Below are 23,508 nucleotides of genomic sequence, written 5' to 3' on the forward strand. Positions count from 1 at the left end.
ACTGCATCTCCTTGGGGTGCGTTCAGCCCCCCTTTTTACACCGCGATCGGCAGAGACACGAAGTGGCTGGTGCGTAGCGCAGGCGGGGGAGGGGGGGCAGGGGGGGTCGGCTAGTGAAGCAAGCAGGGGGTAAGCCCCCTAGTACGTTATAAAGGCTTGAATTTTTACCACTCTGTGTGAGAACTAAACAAACTCTATGACCTTGGTTGGCAGTGTTAATGGGGATGTGCCCACAGTAAAAAAAAAACAAAGCCAACTTCTGAAGCAGCACCCCACAATAAAAAAAAAACAATCATTATAGGTGCAGTCGTTTACATATTAATGTTGCATTGAGTCTCTGATTACTCAATAAAACGATGACATGATATCCATTTACATTTGGACCAGATACCATAATGCCCTGTAATTATGGAGCTGGGATGGACAGTGATAATGTTTTGTGAAGTGGCACTCCCCTCTCGTAATTGAATTAAGTGGGTTGACAAGGGGTGGCTTCCTTGCATATCACTGAACACAGTATTGTTCTTCTTTTTTCCCAGCTGGAAAAGCCTGCAGCTCACCCCATGTCACGCTATCTTGCTGCGAATTTAGGGAGTGCAGTGTTTCCACACAGCATGGGATCCTTGGTCCTCTGTCTTTAAATGAAAAAGTCAAACATCCCCCCCTGCATCTGCAGGTTAGCACTCCCGCTAGTGTGGAATGAAAACATTTTAGCCTGCAGGTAGACTTCTGCTCATGTCAGAGTCTTTGTAGTAAATGTTGTCAGAGAGGCGGAAGCTGCTGAGAGCGCATTAGTTAAGATTTTCCCTTCGTTCTTCACCTACCCAGTCCAGGGCTGTTTGCTTCCTTGGACTGGTTTTTCCAGGATTTGTTTCAGACCTCACCGTGACCCTTAGCTGGATTAAGCAAATTTTAGGAATATTATGTTATGTTCCTATGCTTTGTCTGTCTCGAGGAGATGTGTCAACCAGTTGTCTGACCTCTCTCTGAAGCGCTGTGAATTTATTCTGTTTGTTCGAGATGCAGCCTCCTAACATGACATATTGAAGCTGGAATTCTGACCTCTTGTCAAATACAAGAAAAACGTTTACTCCGGCAACAGCAGAAATGCAATGTAAACAGCTAAAAACATAAATTACTTAACCCAATTTGAGTTATTATTGACTTAATTTAACTAATAGAGTCAGAATGAATTCATGTTTATACCATAAAGCCTTTTTAAATCATAAATAAGGACTACAGTATTTGTAAGTAACTGATGGTGCAGTTTAGTCAAGTCAGTTTGATTGCTCACAGTGCACGCTCTGCAATGAACATCTTCCTGAAGTGATTTACAAATATCAAAATTCTGAAGCTTCTTAGTCCATTGTTGGAGCTTCAGGATACAATACAGGCAGAGCATGCATGGGAACAACCTGGATGGTGTACCAATCCATGGCAGAGCACATTCATGCCCATTAATCCGCCCACCCCCCTGATGTTTTTGAACTTGTTCGTAAAATTCTAGTGTCATAAACAGATGGCGCATGTCGTGGAAATTTTGGGCAAAACATAAGAGCTAGGCATGGAGTGAGACGCTAGTCCTCTGCACCGTACAATCACATCCTCCCATCAGTTCCAGTATAGGACTGACACCACCTCAGCAGCATTGTGCATAAAGTGGGACTCAATCCTAGATCAGATGCCAATATACCGTATGGCATATTGGCATTAAGCCATCTGCTCTTTTAATTTTGAGAAGAGGATCATGGGAAGCTGTCCTAGCAGCACTAGGAGTAAGATGGGACTCAGTCCGGGTGAAGATGCCACCCACAGTGTGGCACACTCATTCATATATCTATCTTTGGCATGTTAGCATCATTATAGGGTTATGGAGCGCTGTAGCTTATCCCAAGCAGCACTGGGTGCAGGACGACAATTGGTTCCATCCTAAGGTACACTCAAATACATCCATCTATCCAACTGTTCCTGTCCTGAATATACTTTTTAAGTAAAAAACCAGAAGGAGCTGGAGTATAGCCTGGTGGAATTGGGAACAAGGTAGGAAAAAAAACCCTGGACCAGATGTCAGTCTATTTTAGTGCACATTGACATCATCTATCCAATGATCATATTTTTATTAAGTGTATGTAAACCAATAAACAGCAGTGCCAACAAATATTAAAGCATAAAACACCATAAGATAGGAAGATTTAACCTACAGTGCACCCCCATATTTGACCAGACCAAACATTCCTTAATGCATTAAAGAGAGCCATGAGATCTGGGAGTATCCGAGGGGGAAGAACAAAAAAACCCCACAAAGCTGCATTGTAATGGGAATTAAAAATGCTCAGAAATTAAAATATACAAAGGAGAAACAGACTGCTGCAGTGGGCTGGTGCCCCGCATTGGGTTTGTTTCCTGCCTTGCGCCCTGTGTTGCCTGGAATTGGCTCCAGCAGACCCCCGTGATCCTGTAGTTAGGATATAGCGGGTTGAATAATGGATGGATGGATGGAAACAGACTGATCTGAGGACTGCACAAAGTGTACTTGTTTTAATATGCTGTTGTGTATTTGTCATATCTAGCATTGTTACAGTTGTACATATTACGTCTTGCGTTTGTACTAGCCAGTGTTTCAGGAGGCATATCATACTTTACTGATAAGAACAGCTGTGCTTTGGTGCCCACCTAACCAGCCCCAAGTCTTTAAGAGATAGTCTTAATCACTGACTCAGTATGTGAAATTTATGGTAGGGGGCTTGAGGGCATGCATCGAACCGGTTTGGTAAGGGGCTTCGTTAGAACTCTTTTTGGGCATTACTTGGGCCTATAAGCCATTCCCAGCCGGAAGGCCATAAACTGCCTAGCTGATTTGACAAAGAGTCTGGAGGACTGAAATGTGGCTGTTTACAACTGGCCATTCTGTTCCACGACCCATGGGTCCAGTCATGCAGACTAAGGGTTGGCAGACTAAGGTGTTGCCCGCATACATTGGTTCAAGATTTGTGAGTGCAATGGTATTAGTGGGTCATCCCGACTTTCTCTCTCTCTTGCCATCTTACCATTAAGAGAAGACTTCCTGTCTCTCTCGCCATTTCTACATGAAGAGAGGACCACCATATTAAGATAGGCAGGCTGGCTGGGCCAGTGGAGATGATGAACTGACCAGGAAGAATCAAATGTTATTCACTGCAAGATATTACGCCACCTGAAACTACACATCGGGCATTACCAGGTTGTTGTGGTTTGTAATCAACACTCATTTTATTCTGTTTCTTTATAATTTAGGCATATTATCTATAAATCATAATTAAGTGAAAGGTCACTCTCTTTCTCGCCCCTCTGTTAGGTAGAGTAACAAATGAAGGTATGAGAATTAAGACATTAGTTAAAGTAAACACAGCAAGGAGTGAAAAGGGGGAAACAGGGTCATGTAGTACTCTACAAAGACAAAACATTCCTTCATATAATTCCAAACACACTGCAGCGAGGACTACCATATTGAGAGACAGCTGCCAGATGCACCATTGCTCGATGCAGCAGACATTTCCACTAATCTAATGCTGAAGAAAGAGGCTTTCTAGAAAGTGAAAAATCAGAAGATTTTCTACAAGAGACGAAGGCTAATTTTGTCCAGAGAGAAGAAGAAAACAGAGGCAGCAGAATGATCCAGGATGGTCTGTCACTTATGTTTTTTAATCCATTTTTCCAATAGGTGGTCCTGGGTAAAAGGAGTGTATCCTGACAGCATTAAGGGATAAGCATGAAGCATACCCTGGACAAAATGGCAGTCCATCACTGAGTACACATACTGTACAAGGATGATCTAGACTTAACAGTGAGTCTTTTTGGATATAAACCCAAAGGGTTATGGGGAGACTATAACAACCCCAGACTGAGGGAACTGAACAAGTGTTCAAGCATGATGAGACTGCAGAGCTGCCCATGGTTTCATCTATCAAAATGCAGTTGTCAGCAAATCGTAAATCTAAAGGAATGCAGCCTGGAAATTTAGAGCCACTCTTCTTCTTTTTGACTTTGACTCCATGAAGATCACAGAATCTGATGGAGGGTTGATGGAGGGTTGACACTGATCGGGGATCTCGAGAGACTGAGTGAGGAGTCTGAGTGTCTGGGCTTGCGAGGGTCCTGGGTAAAAACCAAGATCCAGGCCTTTAATGACCTCTTGGGCACAGCCATCAGCAGTGTGTCTGTCTGCAGAGAGAGTGTCAACCTTGTCGAGAGGTTTACTTACCTTGGCAGTGACATTCATGTCTATGGTGACTCTTCCTATGAAATCAGTAGACGGATCGGGAGAGCATGTGGGGTGATGAGGTGGCTGGAAAGGGGTGCGTGGCGCTCCCGATATCCATGAAAAAGAACGAAGGTCCAAGTCTTTAGAGTCCTGGTGCTTCCTGTCTTGTTATATGGTTGTGAGACATGGACACTATCAAGTGACCTGAGATGAAGACTGGACTCCTTTGGTACTGTGTCTCTTTGGAGAATCCTTAGGTACAGCTGGTTTGACTTTGTGTCGAATGAGCGGTTGCTCATGGAGTCCCGAATGAGGCCCACTACCTGACTTGTGAGGGAGTGTCAGTTACGGTACTACGGCCATGTGGCACGATTCCTCAAGGGTGACCCAGCTCACAGAATACTCATTGTTGAGGACCCGAGGCCAAGGGGATGGCCACATAACACCCGGCTCCCAGGGGGTGGGATTGGACCGCTTGTCTGCCTGGGATGTTGCCAACTGGGATGCCAAGCTGTTTTGTTGTGTGATGGGTGCAGCACTGTACCAGTGTATGCCCCCCAACCCTGACCTGACCTTCTTCAGTACAGGGCGGTGATGTTGCTGCCCAACAAACTAACAGGCTTACTTTATCACTGTGTTACACTATCCCTTCTTGAAATGGCCACTCACTGAGAAGTGCTGTCCATTTTGGATACCAGTGTAAAAGGTTCAAACATTAATCAAGTCAGCTGCTTAGACACTAGAAGGTCACATATATAAACATCTCACAATGAGTGATAACCCAGCCAGGTGTATCTATCTAAATGCATTTAAACTTCTTGGACCCACATAACATTCTGGCTTAATCCATTTTGGGCAGCACTGGGCAAAAAGTAGGGTGCCAGTCTGTCAAATACACACCCAAATGGGACAAATTTGGAATTACCAACCATCAGGGCAGTCTTAACATTATTATAGACCCCTGGGAAAAGCAGTGCACTGGGTCCCCTATCTACACAACCGCTCAGCAAGTCACAACATACATAGATTAGCATGGGGCCCCTATGCTCGTGGGGCCCACGGGTAAGTGCCCAGCATGCCCACGCATTAAGGCTGCTCTGCTAACCATCCTAACATGAAAACAACACAAGCAGAAGCAGGGGGGATATGGAAACCCCCCACAAACCCTGATGATGGCATCAGTGAGGCAGCAGCACTAACCAATGCTTTATGGTGCACATGAAAACTGAATGTTACCACAAGGAAACAAATAGCCCTTAATTTATATTATGCTTCTGCAGAGCAAACGTAGAGCCAAGGTGCTATAAATATGCAGATCTATAATAAAAGTATTTCCCTTGTATTTTAAAACATATACACAAGCAGATGACATGACTCACTTAGGGTCACACTGCCAATCAAGTGGTGGGGACTAAAGTCACAGCCCCACGGTTTAAGCCAATTGCTTAAAAAGTTCATTGAAGGTTCATATTCTGAAAAAATGTAATGGAAAATGCAGGTCCGGAAAGTGGATGGAATAAAGATAAGTAGACTCCCATGTAATAAAAACTGTGATAGAATTTATAGAAGTAAAATTCCAACTACAGGGAATCTCTGGCACAGCAGGTCGACAGCAGGGCCACGCCATCTCATGAACAACTCGTCTCAGTCTCTAATTAGGAAATTGGCTGGATGGAAAACTAGCCGCCAGAGCGAGCGGACCCCCAGGGCCGACTCTGAAAGGCCCTGATTGAGCTTGCTTATTAATGTGTGAACAGTCTGATCAAAATGCAGGTAATTTGCAAAGAATATAAGCACAGGTGTGTCTGTCAATTAATTAGCTACTCCTCTACCGAATTTGCACCTGTGCCCGTTCTGCAGGATGGATCCACTTTTTGGAATCGATTTAAATGGGAATGAGTGCCCTTAACAAGCACACTGGGTATTCAGAGGAAAGCTCTTTCAACAAACATGGCTCGTGTTGTCAAAATGTCAGTGGGAAAGCTAAACACATTCAGCAGGGGGCTTCTGAAATTTACCTGAGAAGTGCAGAAGCTGGTAAATGAGAAATAAACGAAATAAAAGGCAAGAAGCCGCCTCTCATGAAAATCTTTGATTGCAGTGAAAACCAGAAACCAGCCGGAGATTCAGTTCAACAAGCACACATCACTGTCAAAAATAGTGTAAAAAATGGGAGTGATGGTCAAGCTTGTAAACAGCTTTATTCCAGGGGTCCTTCATTAAACTACTGGATTAAAATATATGATCCTTACATAATGGCATAAGGACGTCTGATGAAATAACTGTGCATGCAATCACATATCAGTGGCCATGCAGCAAAAAGCAAAAGTTCCATACACGTAGACGGGCAAAGAATCACCTGTGGGCCTGTCCGATGCCTACAGATGATGAAATGTACACCACGGCTAATCTGCTAACTTCCTGGTTTATTCTTTTACGTTAAATATTACATCATTTTAGGCAGTAATCTGTCCATAATCTTTCAATGCCAAAATCCCCTTTGGATCACTGTGACACTTTAATGGAGAAAGCAGGTTCAGAAAATGAACAGATTGATGGGTAAATCTAACTTCAGCCATTAACATGTTGAAAGCTGGCCTCAGTAGACTGACATTATGTTCATCACAACATTTTCATCCGTCCGTTTAATGTACAGGGCCTCAGTGAGAAAGAGTCTAACGCATTAGCATTTTGAAGGAAAGCAAGGAACCAACCTGGATGTGGCACTCTTACACCCCCAGTCTTTACATTGATCCTCAACCCAGGCACCCCACATTGTAGTGTGCTGAGCCCTCCACTCGACTCCTTGTTCACCTTCCTTTGTGTGGCTAGACACAGGTTCAACTCCATCATTACATTTTTTTTCAGGACATCACTATCTTAGGCCTGATCACCAATGATGATTACAGAGTTGAGGTCCACTTTGCCCACTCAGTAGGGCCAGGACAGCAATCTTACCCTCAACATCAGCAAAACCAAGTAGCTGATCACAGGCTTGAGGAAGCAGAAGGCAGACCAGACTATCAACACACAGTTCTAGAATTTGTTTGAGTGACCAACACTAATGACCTATAATCAGTTATCATCGGCAAAGCTTGCCAATGCCTCTACTTCCTTAAATGTTTGAGGAAAATCCGGATGTCTCCATTTATGCTAACTGCACAGTCCCTTTTGTAGTCCTTGGCTGTATTTGGTTGGGCACCAGTTTGGCTCAGGTCCAGAGTTGAAATCAGTACAAAATATTATGGGCACCCAGCTCCCTCCTGTTCAGGACAAAGAGCATGTAACCCATGATGCCTTAATATTATTATAGGTCTCTATCTTCCAAAGTCCTTTTTCTGCCTCTTTTGACATTTAAAGGCTTATCGTTTCTTCACTCTCCCGGGGAGGTGGGAGGGGGAGCCCCTTGGGGTTCTCGTCTGGATGAGATATTGGGACAGATGAACTATTAGTTAAACAAATGAGCCTGATGGACCGAATGGTCTCCTCTCATTTGTCAAATTTCTTATGCCCTAACAAACCCTTAGCACTCACACCACTAAATTTGAGTGGAGCTTTAATCCTGAAATTTCGACAACTGCATGAGTGGACCTGTTGTGTGTTTCTTATACTGACAGCTGTTTCATTCATTGTGTGTTATTGGTATTGTACTGCTGTCATTTTACTGTGGGAGGTAAAAGTAAGACCTTCATTGTGTCGTGTACACAAAATAATAAACTTGAATATGAATTTAGGATGATTGAAAGAAGTAATAGATAGATAGATAGATAGATAGATAGATAGATAGATAGATAGATAGATAGATAGATAGATAGATAGATAGATAGATAGATAGATAGATAGATAGATAGATAGATACTTTATTAATCTGCATGTTTCTATGATACAGGAAGAAACTGGAACACCCGAAAGAAAACCCACTTGAACACAGCTCGGTCCACAGAGGTGAGTGGCAATGATGTGAATTACTATACCACCATGCTGCTCCTCGTGAACAGGCTTAGCATTATACAAAGTTAATACTGTAAAGTGTACTAGAAAAGATCCATCTGTCTAACCATTCCCCCAATTCATGTTGTCACACATGTGTGCATAGGAGGCAGCTAAAGGGCTCGAAAGAAGGCAATTCCCTGTCGGACCAGGGGACAACAGACTGCACTGACCCTTTCTCTTTTTCCCTGCAGACCAAATCTGGGAAATTCCACCTGGGCTCTTTAACGTCACTTCCGGTTCCACCCCTAAAGACGTCACTTCCTCCTTACAACTTTAAAATCCACCCTGTCTGTACCAAACCTCAGTTCTGTTTTGGACTCTTGTATGTAAAGACCATTTGTTCACAAACTTTTTTCTTCAATTTTGCAGCCATTTCCATGTATACGGGAGGCTGCCCCAAAACTCTTTTTGTGTCAAGGCTTGGTTATTTATCACAATGTTCATTGTGGGTTTGCTGGAATTAACCTGGAAACCCTGGGAGAAGGGCAGGATTCAACCCTGAATGGAGTGAGAAACTTAAACTTACAGTCACTAATCACCGGCAAGTAGTTTTGTGATGTGACAAGAAACTGGACTATCAGGTGAAAACCTATGTGAATGTGTAGAGGACATGCAAGCTCTACATTGGATGTGACAGTGCCAGGTTTTGAAAGTGGTTCCCTTGCCATGTGAGGAAACTGTAGTGACCATGCCTTCCCATTAAAAATATTAACAAATTCTAACTGGTGAAGATCAGCTACTCCATGACAACACCTTCCCCTTGGAGTCAGCACATGAGGCCTGGGGATGTGGCATCCATGGACATGTTTTCTAGTTTGACAGCACATGTGGTGGGTAGTTGTTAGTCCATCAGCTCATTTACGCATCTTTAATAGTTTTACATGTGTCAATACAGTTGATTCACAAAGTAGTCAGACACCTTCATTTTTTCAAATATTATGTTCAAGCCTTGTGCTAAAATCATTTAAATTAATGTGACCCCACCATGTCGTGTGGTGGCTCTGGGGCTAGGGATGTAGACTGGCAATCAGAAGGTTGCTGGTTCGAATCCCGTAAATACCAGCAGTGACTCCATTCTGTTGGGCCCTTGACCAAGGCCCTTAACCTGCACTTGCTTCTTCCTAGGTATGATGTTAATCTGCATTCATCCCTGCAAGCAGGTCCTCCAACTTACAGGGAAAACTTGAGGGATTGGCATTCCAGCCATCGTAAAAAACCTCACACTGTTCCAGTGTGGCTCTGAGGTGTCACCTGCTGCACTCGGGTCCCAATTCAGGTAGTTCAGTGTGTGGTGGGTGTGGCAACATGCCCCAGTGTATGCTTCCAACCCCAACCTTACCTAACATCAAGCAAAAATCAATACCCCGTAATGACAAAACAAAAACTGGATTTTAGAAAGTTTTGCAAATGTATTAAAAATAAAAAAACACATTAACACAAATATTCAGACCCTTTACTATGGCACTTGTCTCAGGTGCATCCCATTCTATTGATAATCACTGAGATGTTCTTACACCTTACTTGGAGTCCACTTGTGGTCAATTCAATGGATTGCACATGATTAGGAAAGGCACACAACTGTCCACAGAAGGTCTCACAGTTGACACCGTGTATCACAAAAAAAACCAAGCCATGAGGTGGAAGGAACTGCTTGCAGAGCTTAGAGATGGGATTGTGTCAAGGCACAGATCTGAGGAAGGCTACAAACAATTCCTACAACGCTGAAGGTTCCTAAGAGGTTTCCATAATTTTTAAAAGGAAGATGTTTGGTACAACTATGACTCTTCCTAGAGCTGGCCACCCGGTCAAACTGAGCAATCAGGAGATGGGGGGCCTTGGTAGGAGAGGTGACCAAGAAACCTAATGGTCAGTTTAGCAGAACAGCAGAGAACCTGTGTGGAGATGGGAGAAATTTCCATAAGAACAATCATCACTACAACAAATCTCTGATCTGAGCCTCTCTCAGTAAAAGTCACTTGGAGTTTGCAAAGACACCTAAAGAACTCTAAGAATGTGGGAAATTATATTTTCTGGTCAGATGAAACCAAGATGGGCGGCACGGTGGCGCAGTGGTAGCTCTGCTGCCTTGCCGTAAGGAGACCATGGGTTCACTTCCCAGGTCCTCCCTGTGTGGAGTTTGCATGTTCTACCCGTGTCTGCGTGGGTTTCCTCCAGGTGCTCCAGTTTCCTGCCACAGTCCAAAGACATGCGGGCTAGGTGCATTGGTGATTCCAAATTGTCCCTAGTGTGTGCTTGGTGTGTGGGTGTGTGTGTGTGCCCTGTGATAGGCTGGTGCCCTGTCTTGTATTTGTTCCTACCTTGTGCCCTGTGTTGGCTGGGATTGGATCCAGCAGACCCCCGTGACCCTGTGTTAGGATATAGCGGGTTGGATAATGACTGACTGACTGAAACCAAGATCAGCATCATGTGTAGAGGAAGCCAGGCACTGCTCATCACTTGTATGACACCACTGCGACAGTGAAGTATGGTAGTGGTGGCATCATGCTGTGGAGTTGTTTTTTCAGCAGCAGGGACTAGAAGACTACTGAGGGTGGGTGGAAAGCTGAACAGGGCAAAGTACTAAGGTATTCATAATGAAAACTTGCTACAGAGTGCTCTGGGCCGAAGGATCAACTTCCGGAAGAAATGTGACAGTACATTAAGCTCACTTGCTCAGCTAATAGCTACATTGCTGCAAAAGGGTTTACTGAAAGCTTCATGGAACTCTGCTTTAGCTACCTAATTTAGTTTACAGCAGATTGTGATAAGTCCTTGGTGGAAGACATGTTTCCATGGTTCCACATTGAATTAAATTCAATTTATTCCCTGCTAGATGTCTGTTAGTTTGTGATTCACTCTTTAAATGTCTTTTGAGTCACATTTTCCATGGGCTTTGGAAATGGAGTTTGCATGTTTTTCTCGTGTCTCAGTGGGTTTTCCCGCAGGTACTCCAGTGTTTCTCTTGCCTTCACACAGTAGGTGAACTCTTAACTCTGAATGGTCGTCTTGTGTTTTCAGGTGTATGCATGAGTAAGCCTCAGGATGGACTGACACTCTGTTCAGAGAGTTTCTTTTGTCTGGTGCTGCTGGGATAGACCCTGGACCCGACTGCGCAGGTTTGAGAATGTAAGTAAGCTTTTATAACGTTTAGGACTTGGATTAGCTCCACATATATACTGAACAAGCTTAACTTCCTTAACCTGTTAGAGGAGGGTATGTCCTTTACGCCCACCATACACTTTCTTTCCCTTCTCTGCACAGTTTTCAGAGCTGCTGTATCTTTTAGTAGACAGCAATGATCAAAATCTTCATATGGTACGCTAGATGGAGTCTCCCAGGAGGTTAAATGTTGTAAGTGCCATGCAGTAAGGACAGGCATCCTGGACGGGATGGAGGATGATTTCTTGCCCGGTCAAGAGGCCATAATGGAACATTCATGCTAGGTGCAGTTCATTCCCCCACATGGCAGGTGGCAGTGTTCCTCAAGGTTGAACCCAGTTAGGACACCCGCAGGGTGGCATGGGAATTGAGGTCTGGAAATGCAGCCCTATTGGGATCCTTGGGTGCTTCCAGAGGGCACTACTGGGGGGAGGACTGTCCTGGTCTCAAAATGGCTTTGGATGACATTTGTGTGACACCAGAAGTTAAAAAGAAGCCCCCAGCCTTACCTCATTGAATCAGAGCTGGTAGGCAGTGGGTGACACTGATCAGGGGGATGAAGAGAGGAAGAGAATCTATGATTACTTTCATGAATTTTGGCTGGTGCTTAATTGGAAAAGTGCTATTTGAAAATAAAAAACCTTTTATTTGACCCAGGAGTTGTGTGGGGTGACATTGTGTTTGTGATTTGGGGCTCAATGGCATCCCCATTGTGGTTACAGTATGTTTTTTTTACACCTTATAGGTGTTTCTCCAGTTGCTCAGGTCTTTCTGGGTAATTTTTGATGCATTGCTATCATCTGTGATTCCTCTAATTGTTTGTCATCTGTAATTTTCACGTGTTTCCTTACTACATCTGAATAAATGTCACCCAATTCATAACCACAGCATTTGGTGAACAATGACTACAAGTTCCACTGATGTCTTAGATCCCACCTGCTCCTTCCATGCTATGTTTGCCAGCCTTCTCCTGACTTGTGTAGTAAGCTTGAATCGGAAGTGCTAAGCAAAGCTGCGTCCATCTTAATATACTGTAACTGGTGAACTGGCAGGGACACAGTGACTCAACAGTTAAACTTGTAACCTTATGGTTTACAGTCCAGCACCTTAGCACTAGGTCATGTGACGTGTACAAGAGTGTTATTAATTTGATTATTTTCTTCTTATCAAAACGTGGAGATGTAGCCCCTTCAGACTGAGAAAAGTAAAGTTTGGTAATAAGAATGGCACTGTGCAGGCCGGATGTCATTGTTGTCAAGGGATCGGGTATTAACTAACCTACAAGACTACTTCCATGTTTGTGTGACCTAGAGTGAATTACTTAACTCGTCTTTTCTCCAATTGTAAAAAAAAAAAATATATACACTGCATATACAGTAGAGCATACATTTTAATGGTGCTGAGAAATAAGCCACTCGTAGTATGAGCCAGCATTGCATCACCAGCAGCAGGAGGACCTATAAAACGGTAAGCCTACAACATCACATTCAGTTTTCCCTCTAGGGTGGTCATGGCGCCCCATCCTTTTAAGGATAGTGAGAGGCATACAAGAGCCGTATAAAGAGCCAGAGGATCCACTGAGGCACTCAACGCCAGAGCTACAATATTGGGATGTTTGAAGTCTAGTGAGATGACCAATTAGAAAATACCTCATTTTCAGAACCTCTTTCTCGTTTGAAGTTTGAAATAGTAAAATGTGGTCTTCCCAGCTCCAGGACTGGCTGCTATTAAACTTCAGGCTAAAGAAGATTCATATAAGCTCTCCTTAACTTACACTTTCTGTTACCGTCAACAGGTCAAGTTTTACTTCTTATCAATAAAGACCTAGAGATGCCTACAGACACCATCAGAGAAGCCCCCTCCTTCAATAGCTACACCTTTTGGTTGATTTGGTAAAGAAGGAAATTCATTCCCAAAATGAAACATAAAAATGACCACTTACTATGTGATATAAAAAACCATGTGCTCATGCTATATTTAAAATGCAGTAGGAGAAGGTTCACAACTGAACTGAGAACGAGGTGATGTCTCACAGATGCCAGACAAATGCTGTGTGACCCAGGCTGGTATACTCACTGGCATATTGGACATGCAGGGAGTGAAGGAGAAGACCCATCTGTTTATTGCACGGCTAGTTGATGAATTTAGAAGTAAGCCACATTAACTCACCCTTTAACTGTTAGGACATGCTAATGCCGAACAGACAGTAAAAAAAAAAAAAACAATGGTTTGTCTTTAATAATAATAAACGAAGCAAATGACAGCGGCTCTTGCTTTGGTTCCCGTAGGCCTGCCAAGACTATAGAATATCAATACACAGTGCGTCCCAGTGGTCCTACACCACAAGAGCAGGCCGCAGAGAGTATCTGCTCTGTCACTGGCCCTTGCATTTCAGGATCTCTGCACTGTCATGTTTCCCAAGACTTCTTAAAATGTTAGTATCAGTCTGATGACTCGGTTTGAATTTGACACAAATGCTCCCATGCGCATCTCAGGCCTGGGCAGTGACACAAGAGTCGCTTTCTCTAAAGGCAGTAATTGAACATTCGAATCTTAAGCAAAAAAAAACCTCCAAAGAGCAGGAGTGCATTAGTACTTGTGCTGCCATTACTGCGGACACTTGAGATACCACATATACAGTATATTTAATGCATATGAATGAATAAACAGCATCTGCTAAAACCCATTAGGCTTCCTGCTGTTGTCAGGCATGTGCAAAAGCTCGCTGACTGGCTTAGAGCGTCAGCTAAGGGCTGGAATAAGGCCATTTCTTAGTTTGGCAATTCTGTTCTAACATGCCATATGTCAGGAATTTCAAGTGTTTAAAATCTCATTTTCACACATCTCAGCACCATTTGCAATGATTCTAAAGGGTCTTTGATACAATTTTGTAACACAAGCATCTCTCTTACACACAGTCACGCTGCAGAACATTCGCCCCAGATTATAAACACAATAACTAGGCCTGTCGATAACAAACTTGCACATTTTTTAAAAAGCATTCAGATTAATATTACATAAGTATACCTAAATTCCACTCAGATCCTTTTCCTTTACTCATACTATTAGGGGTTATCTGATTCTGACATAATTCTGAACAATTTGCTTTAGTCGCATGTTTTGTTGTCAACACACAAAATGATTCTGATGCTTTCAAATTGAAGTAATAGTCTGGGGCAATCCATTTTTTAAAATTTTCAGTCCTATTAAGTGTCTGCCTCAATCTGTTTTTTACATTTAGCAGCTTATTTCTCTGTGCTGTGTCTTCAATAAAAAGCAAAATAAAATTTTGCACCAATGATTTTAAATATATATATATATATATATATATATATATATATATATATACACACTGTATATATATATATATATATATATATATATATATATATATATATATATATATATATATATATATATATTGTGGGGGATGGCTGGGAACCTTACCCGGCTGGGGTGCCCTCTTCATGGGAGGGCAGGGGGAGACAGCCCGCCCAGTGTTTTGTCTCCCCTGGGATACTACATGGCAGACCCCCTGGGTTGCAGCAGTGCCCCAGATTCCTGCAAGGCATCATGGGAACTGGAGTTCTTTGGCTCAGTCCAATAAATTGCATTATAATTCTTTCATTAGACTCCCATGAATGTTGCCTTAACAAACTGAATTCTAATTTGCTCGTTTACCCCTGTGAATCTGCCATTCAGCCACTTCCTAACCCACTTTTCCAACTCAAAATCCCAGGGGGCTGAAATCAGCCACTCCATTACATCAAGGGAACTGGAGTTCTTGGGCTCAGCCCTGTTGTGGGTGCCGCCAGCAGCCGTAAGCCCTGTTTTGTCAGACTCCAGCCTAACTCGGGAGTGCTCCTGGGGTATAATTATGGGACATTGAAAGTACTCCTGCATTTTATATAAAAGAAGCTGCCTGCCTCAACTTGGGGAGCCAGAGTCAGGAGGATGATGATGAGGAGGAGGACAACAGGACTTGCTGGGAGAACTGGAGGAGGCAGAGAGACAAGCAGAAGAGACAAAGTGTTGCAGAGTGACAGTGAGTTTGTATTGTGGTTGTGGTGTGGGAAACACTTACTTGAAGGGTTTCTCACAACATAAATCCTCTTGTTTAGTGCACTTGCGACTGAGCCTGTGTGTGTTGGTTGTTTAGGAAGCTGGAGCACCTTGTGGTGCTCTACTGGTATGGACCAAGTATGGACACACACATGTTTCCATGGGATTTGTAATCCTGAGGGACAACCCTGCCAGGGTCCTTGGCTGCTGCCAGAGGGCACTGCAGGAAGAAAAAAATACCTGTCTTGTGGGGCTTCTGTGTAACCTGGAAGTGCTTCTGCCATTCAGTGCTATGGTAACAGAAGTACCCCTAAGTCCAACATAAAAGAAGCTACTTGATATCATCCTGGTGAGCCAGACTTTGGGACTCTGTGGCGTTCCCTACTGGTTATGCATGTATATGGCAGGTTCACATCCCACACCTGAATGTTCTCCATGTCTCTGTGACTTTCCCATTATGATATGTTAATTAGCAATTCTAAATTGTGGTTGTGCAGCTGAGTGGGTCTTGTGATGGACTGGCACCCCTTCCAAGTTTGGTTCCTGCCCTGCACAGTGGAGTGCCCCCTGGGTGGTATCTGGTCCCTCGTGACTCTATTTGAAGTTTGAGTTTTAGAAGAGCATGTTAGCTTGATAAAGCACCTTTCTGTAGTGAGCACCATGCCAAGGCACTTACTTAATGCACACACAGAGGTTCACTTGTTTCTTTGCAGTTGAAGCACATGTAGTGCCTGACGGTTGAGAGCTCCGTGCCTTAGCTGCCATGTTAAATACATACTAATATATTGTTCAGTTAAGCACATACAACATGTTGCCTACTTACAGGATTATTTAAATTCTTTTGTTTGCCCTCTGTGGATGATGTCTAATAATATTTAATTGTATTCCTCCACTAAACTTTTATGAATATTGCCAAAGAAATTTATTGTAAATTTTCTGTTCAGGTCCCGTGAATGCTTTCTTATACAATGTATTCTGTTTTTTCATTTGTTCCCTATAGATACTGTCAAGTAAAATTAATTCTAATTCTATGAATGGTGTCTAATAAAATGAATTCTAAAATGTTTACTACCCTGTGGATGTTGAAATATAAATTGCATTGTAATTCTTTCATTAGACTCCCGTGAACACTGCCTAGTAAACTGAATTCTAATTTGCTTGTTTACTCCTGTGAAACTCCCATTCAGCCACTTCCTAACCCACTTATCCAACTCAGAATCACAGGGGGCTCAAATCAGCCCACTCCATCACACCTGCACCACACGCCCTCATGCTGGCCCATTTCACGTCTCTGCCATGAAAAGTGGAGTGCCCACTGGAAAGCCCACCCACTCACTTTGAACCTAAGACTCGGGTGGGGGTGTAGGGGGTCCTGTGCTGGGTTCTGCCACATTAAGTTTATTTCCATCTTAATAAAATATAGTATGAAACACAGGGTGCAAATAATGGACAGATTTTTGCATCTAAAGAAGTTATGAAAATTTAATTCTTTTAATTGTATTTTATCCATATAAGTTACATGTGTGATTAAAAATAAATATTGCTTTAATTTCATTCATGCCACGTGGCTGACAACTTTTAGAATGTTATGTTTTTTTTTATGCTAAATGTGTATATTTCAAATTTTTGCAAAAAGGAAACAAAAAATACAAAATCACAATACAGTATTCTAAAACCAATTAAAATATTAACAGCAATTTAACATACAAAGCAGAGGTTTAAAAAATATGGCCACAAGTTTAAAAAAAAAAAAAAAAGCAAATCCTGGACGTACATACTGTATAAATACCTTAGTTCAGCTACCTTTTATAATCTGAAAAAAATACTACAATGAAACATAAATTCTTTGTAATTTCAATTATTAGGAAAACATAATAAACTAGACAAAGACCGTAACGTAAGATGAAACGGGCATGAGTTTGTGTCAGCAGTGTATGAAGAACAAATTATAAGTAACAAAGAAGTTGTTTTGTAATGATTGTAGTCCGCTTTACTCATTACTGTACAGGCTTGTACTGTTAGTTGATGAATTTTCCAGGCCTATAGTATACTATTGAATGATGAATGTTCCAGTACAATATGGAATAGTAATAAGTAAAAGCACCATAAACCTGATATAGGTGTATTGAATGAATGCGTAATTGAATCAGAATGCGTAATTAGGCCTTGAGCTGTAGTCGAAATCGCCTTTTAGGTCTCTAGAGCTTTAATCGAAGTCGCCTTTCCCTTTGAATTTTTGTGACCCTAAATCCGCCGCCTGCCGCGATGTTGGGGTTGGATGTCGGTCTCGTAAGGTTTTTCGGGCAGCTGCGCAGAAGGCGACTGCGTATTTGGCTTCGGACAGACGTGAGTGAGTGAGTGAGTGAGTGAGTGAGTGAGGAGGCAGGCGAATTATGTATTAAGATAGGAATTTTTCTCCAAAAAAGCACATTTTTGCATTTTGAAAAAAGTCATAATGCTATTTATTTGTGAAAGTCTGAAGGCTCTATAAAAAGCTAAGTCTTTTGCAGAGAAGGACATTCTTGCCCCTGTGCTCATGAATCAATCACTTGGTGACTTGGAGCTCCACTTCTTGTTCTCAGCTGGGACTGAGCTATGTCTGCTAAAGCACTCTGTATCTTCTCCAGCAGCATATCTCCCCGATTTACAACCTCTTCAAGGCGTAACGCAGCTTCATGGTTCTCTTCCTCCAGTTGACGGAGACTAGCCGCCTGTAGTGCAGCAGTTGACTCTTCACTGGGCAAAGAGTCAATCAAAACATCAATGTCCTTTGCAGTTCTAGCTATCAAAGCAGCAAAAAGCTGTGCATATTCTTCTGTTGGATTGGATGGCTGATCTTTATTTATTGTTGTCTGTATGTTGGTGAAAGATGTAGGTGGTGCACACTGCTGCAGGACCCCAATTACATTGCAAAACTGATCCGCAAGCGAAGTAACTGCATCTTGCAGCTGTATTAACCTATCGGCCATGTTTGAAAATGTTATTTAACCCCTACAGCAGTTTATAAAACATTTTTTCACATATTTTTTTGTTTGCCAGGTAATATCAATTACTACATACTCTGGTACTTTAATACGGCCTGTATACCACGTTTCATTTACAAAAGGAGTGATTTATTTTTTACTGAACAACTATGAATTCTGATTTTTTTCTTTGACTTTATCCAAGTGAGCGCTGTATTCTCAGTTAACAACAGGCAGGTAAGGAGACGCAGTAAGGATTCACGTCCCGGTCCTGTCTGTGTGGAGTTTGCATGTTCTCTCCATGTCTGCGTAGGTTTCTTCCCACAGTCCAAAGACATGCAGGTTAAAGGGGCTGGCAATGCTAAACTGGCCCTGGTGCGTGTGTGTGTGTTATGCGTTTCGTGTCTCTGCCGCTCGCGTTGTGAAGAGGGGGGCTGAACGCATCCCAAGGAGATGCGGTCGCTCCTCCGAAAACCCCCTCTTAAACGGTGATACAATGAGAAACAAATACACTTTTTATTTTTTTACCTCCTCTTTGCTCGATCAGCTGCTGGCTTGCTGCTGCCATGCCGTGTGATCTGCATCTTGCGCGGCACTTTGAACATTTAAAAGCCTGTACAGCAGCTGTCCTACTCCTTGTCCTCTACTCTTTGTGTTTTATTTTCGGCCCTGGGCATGGTTAAATCTTTTGGCACAAAGTCCCATCTCACGGGACGTGAGTTCTTGATATTTTTTAGTTTACAATTTAAAAACGGAATACGAATCTGAAAATCTAACAACATCACATTATAAGTTGATAAATTCTGAAAAGAATGATACTCAACATATATAAGTAGGTTTTAAAATAAGCCCACTTTAAAGCGTGACAAAAAACATGACATAAAAACGTCACCATTGCACTTTTAGGCTTAGGATTTTATACATATAGAGTAGATTAAGTCCACTTAATCAAATTCTGTATCATAATGGACAGCAGCTCTCGACAGCAGCATTGGGTTCAAAGCAGAAAACAGACCTGACGCCTCCTTTTTGAAATCTTGTGTACACACAAAAAGAGACTTGAAATTTGTGTATAAAACTTCCCACACTAACGCTGGGTTTATAAAAGAAAACTTGATGCAAAAACTTGACTACATTTACAGCAACTCTGACCCATGCGTTTGTAACTCAGTCAAGCAGGGAAATGCAGCCAGACCAGCTAAATAATAATAACTCATATTAATAATTCACAGGTAACTGGCCCACTGGTCAGGAATATCTCAGCCCGGCTTCACTCCACAACACCAGTTTGCTGTCTGATGAGGCACTACATTCAGTTTTCATATGGCAATGCTGCACATACATAAAACAACATATTTTTGCCAAAATAAAAAGGCAATCTGCAGCACTGTCCGGTTCTCCTAAAGCAATTGGAGCAATTTAGCGCATGCAATATGGGCACCTAGTGAGAATGAAGTTGCTTTTGGTAGCCGTGAGCAGTGACATCTATTAACTAACACACAAGCCATTCAAGATGCCAAGATGTGGCTGACAAATGTCATGTCCCGATGGCCTGGGTCAGCCCGTGATTTATTTATTTAGACGTGATGGTGCTGTACATGGTGGGCCGCAAGCTGGTCAGGAAACTGTGCTATGGCCTGTGCTATTCATTGTATCAGCAATCACGTCATTACATGTGCCAGGTGATACTGACTATCTGCTTAGACGTTGGCACCTTACGCCTTTCCCTGATCCCCAGAACTCAGAGGAGTGGCACAATAATGATCCTGCTCGCTAAGCTGAGGAGCACAGCCTGATACTCTTGAATGCAGGTGGAGGGGTCTCAGTGCATCAGCTGGGAGGCTGGTCTGCCAGCCAATGAAGGTCTGCAGCATCGTGATTGCATATGTATGAGGTTGATTAGCATGCACCATATATGGAAGTTTCAGGGAGCCATTTGTGGTGTGTTCATGAGCGTATACTTACAAAATGTGCAAAGATGTGCGTACTCCTGGATTTATAAATCTGATTTTTTCTTATTTTAGCGTTTGCATTTTCCTGTTTTTTGGTGCGCATATAATTTCACATTCAAATCCTTGCAAAGTTTTACAAATGAGGCTTCTGGACAGGACACCAGTCTATTGCAGGGCCCAGTCATGCGCCAAATTACAGCTGCTGATTATCCTGACACACTGGGGGGTCGTTCCATGGAGATTTAACAAGGGGATGTGCTGCATGACTTTCAAGTTCTTTCTATCTCCTGTCCAGCACTTGGTTTCTTGTTTCTTCTGGCAACTGCTCGGCCTCTCTGCCTTATTAGTGCCCTCCAGCTGGGCAGTACTGCCCTCTAGCTGGGCAGTTATTCCATAATCTGCCCACCAGCACATTGGCTGCCCTGGCGCTGTATTCATCCTCCATCAGCTTCCTCACACAGGGACTCACCTAATGCTAGAAAAGCGGATTGGCTGGATATCACGACAGTCCCATTTAAATTCCTAGACGTTGTGAATTCCTAGACTTCGGGAAAAGAATCTTCCAAATGCCAAAAAAATGGAATTACTGTGGAAAGTCTACTATCACTCATAGTTGCTTCCGCCCGGCTTTGTTTATTATGTCAGCTTGCGGGTCCCACTCGATCTATAAGTGCTTTGGACTGCAGGCCACAGTTAAAGAATTTGAAGCTATACAATCAGTGCGTATCCCTAAAACTAAGATGCATGTTACATGTTTTGATACTGTACCCTTTAAAACATAAAAGAACTGGTGAATGTCAAACGAATGCCAGGATAACTTTATCTCGCCAAGTGCAGTCTTTCATATCGACTAATACGAAATGCAACCGCCGTCTCTGCCAAATACCGAAGAGTGAGGAAATAATAAATCCGAGGGGCAACGTTCATGCAGGCACAACTTGAGAAGGGCAGCATAAATAAATAAATAAATAAGAGCTGAAATATTAGCAGTCAATAAAATGCTGCAAGAAACTGACTGTGTGCTGCACTTGGGTGAGGTGAGCAGGTGACGCGTTTGAAACGAGTGAGCGGACAAGTGCTAGGAGTTGGAGAGTGAGAGAGGGTCGAGCCGCCCCCTGAACCCTCAACCGCTGCCCTTCTCCAATTAGTGAGTCGGCCCTTAGTGTGTAAATATAACAGAGAATTTAAAAAAAATTCAAACGCGCTCTGATGCACACAACACACGGAGTTTGTTTGACTTGTCAGCGCCTGTCAAGACGTGCGGCTCCAAAAGGAGCGGTCTGCAGTTATTTGTGCAAAACAAAACAAATAAAAAAAAATGCGCTTTTCTCTCTCTCTCTCCTCCATTGAAGAAGATGAGCTCTACTTACATACACCATTATGCACTTTTCAGCAAAGTGACATTTAGGTATTCCTCCGAGAGCTCCCATTATTCTAAGGCTCAAAACACAGGCATCAGACAGCGCTGCTCTCGCAAATCTCCCAGATACAGAATTAATTAAAACGATTCTTCTCCACACACTGCCTCCCGCTCCCGACTTGACAGCCTCTGCAGCTATTCACTCGATAGAGCCGCGTGCACGACTTCAGTCCTCGGTAGCAACCTTGTGAGGTGCACACTGAGATAGGCAAGGGTTCAAGCGTTTGCTGGAGAAACCAGTGCTGAAGACTGCAGGATTTTGAATACGGAATTCAATCACGCCTCATATCTCCTACATTGTGGACAGCTGGCAGTCTGAATGAATTTCAATAACGAGAAGTCAGCACCTCAGAAGTCACAATACTGACAACTTTTTTTTTTTATGTGACCAATTTTTTTTTACTGAATTCATAAAATAAAGGGACAATGACAATTTTTAAAATGATATTCCCATATAGAAATTAGAAAGAGAATACCTCCCACTGACGCCCTCCCAAACCCTTTGGTATTGTAACTAGTGCTTGCATTCTGAAGGAGGACCTGATGGCAAACAAACACATCTATCTATCTATCTATCTATCTATCTATCTATCTATCTATCTATCTATCTATCTATCTATCTATCTATCTATCTATCTATCTATCTATCTATTATTATTATTATTATTAATAATAATAATAATAATAATAATAATATATATTTTTAGTTGATGCACTTTATTAATCCCTAAGTGTCCTAAGACCTTTGGGGGTCAGAGTGCAGGGTCAGCCATTGTTCAGCACCCCTGGAGCAATTTTCAAGTTTGAGGCCTTGCTCAAGAGCCCAACAGAGTAAGATCCCTTCAACCTTCCAGATACCACTGCAGATCCTTAGCCTCTGAGCCACCACTCCACCCTTACTCATTATTATTTTCATTATTCATTTAGCAAATGCCTGAGGTGACTTACAAATACAGTACATACCTAGAAGAATGATTAGGAGGTGCAAGCATTGAAAGCAACAGAGAGCAAGGTAAAACACAAATACTACAAGTACTACAACATAAATAAACCTGCAACTAGACTAAGAACTAGGTCAGTTTATATAATGTGGAAAGCCCCCTCAGGGCACTTAATAAAAAAATGTGTAGACTACCATAATGGCTAAGGCATCAAATTTGAAATCCAATAGGGTTTTAGGGTGCAAGTTGTAGGAGGATCACCTTCTGAGCTCATCAGAGGTAAGCACTAGCATGCCGGGACACGAGGGGGCGCTGTTGCTGATAGTTTGCTCTCTCCTTCCACCCACAGCCCAGGCAAACCAACCAATGATTGTAACTGACTCCGCCCCTTCTGCTCCAGCGACTTTAAAAGAGAACCAGCGTCATCTCAATCCGGGAAGAGCAGACCGCAGGAGGGAGCTCCTACCAGATACAGAGACTGCTCTACAGAGCCTTGAATCAACTATCACCCTTGTCTTTTTTCTGTTCTTGTTATTCGTGCCATTGATCGCCAATGTGATTTTGGGACTTGTCAGTTATTAAAAGCGATGACCCAGTTGGTGGCCCAACATTTATTTGGTGGACATGTGCCTTCCCTTGGTTGAAAGTGTAAATCCTGCTCCCAACACTGCTTCTCTTGCCTGTGTGTCTTGTATGCACTATAATGTCCGATACATCTGCACTGTCATTGTGAGCGCATATTCGGATCTTTTTTCCCTCTGACCAGTTTTCAAATGTG

General features: G+C 42.7%; 2 protein-coding genes across 9 annotated transcripts in view; both read right to left on the reverse strand.

The window, feature by feature from the left end:
- LOC114648936 (disks large homolog 4) overlaps window positions 1–23,508 on the reverse strand; it is a 745,247-nt gene that overhangs the window by 119,080 nt on the left and 602,659 nt on the right. The gene's annotated exons all lie outside the window — the stretch shown is intronic.
- On the reverse strand, window positions 17,905–18,423 carry LOC114648938 (mediator of RNA polymerase II transcription subunit 21-like). Its single transcript, XM_051925322.1, has one exon. The coding sequence runs from the start codon at window positions 18,421–18,423 to the stop codon at window positions 17,989–17,991; it is 435 nt and encodes a 144-aa protein (XP_051781282.1). The 3' UTR covers window positions 17,905–17,988.

This window comes from Erpetoichthys calabaricus, chromosome 3, assembly GCF_900747795.2.
Source record: "Erpetoichthys calabaricus chromosome 3, fErpCal1.3, whole genome shotgun sequence".
In the NCBI taxonomy this organism is placed as follows: Eukaryota; Metazoa; Chordata; class Cladistia; order Polypteriformes; family Polypteridae; genus Erpetoichthys; species Erpetoichthys calabaricus.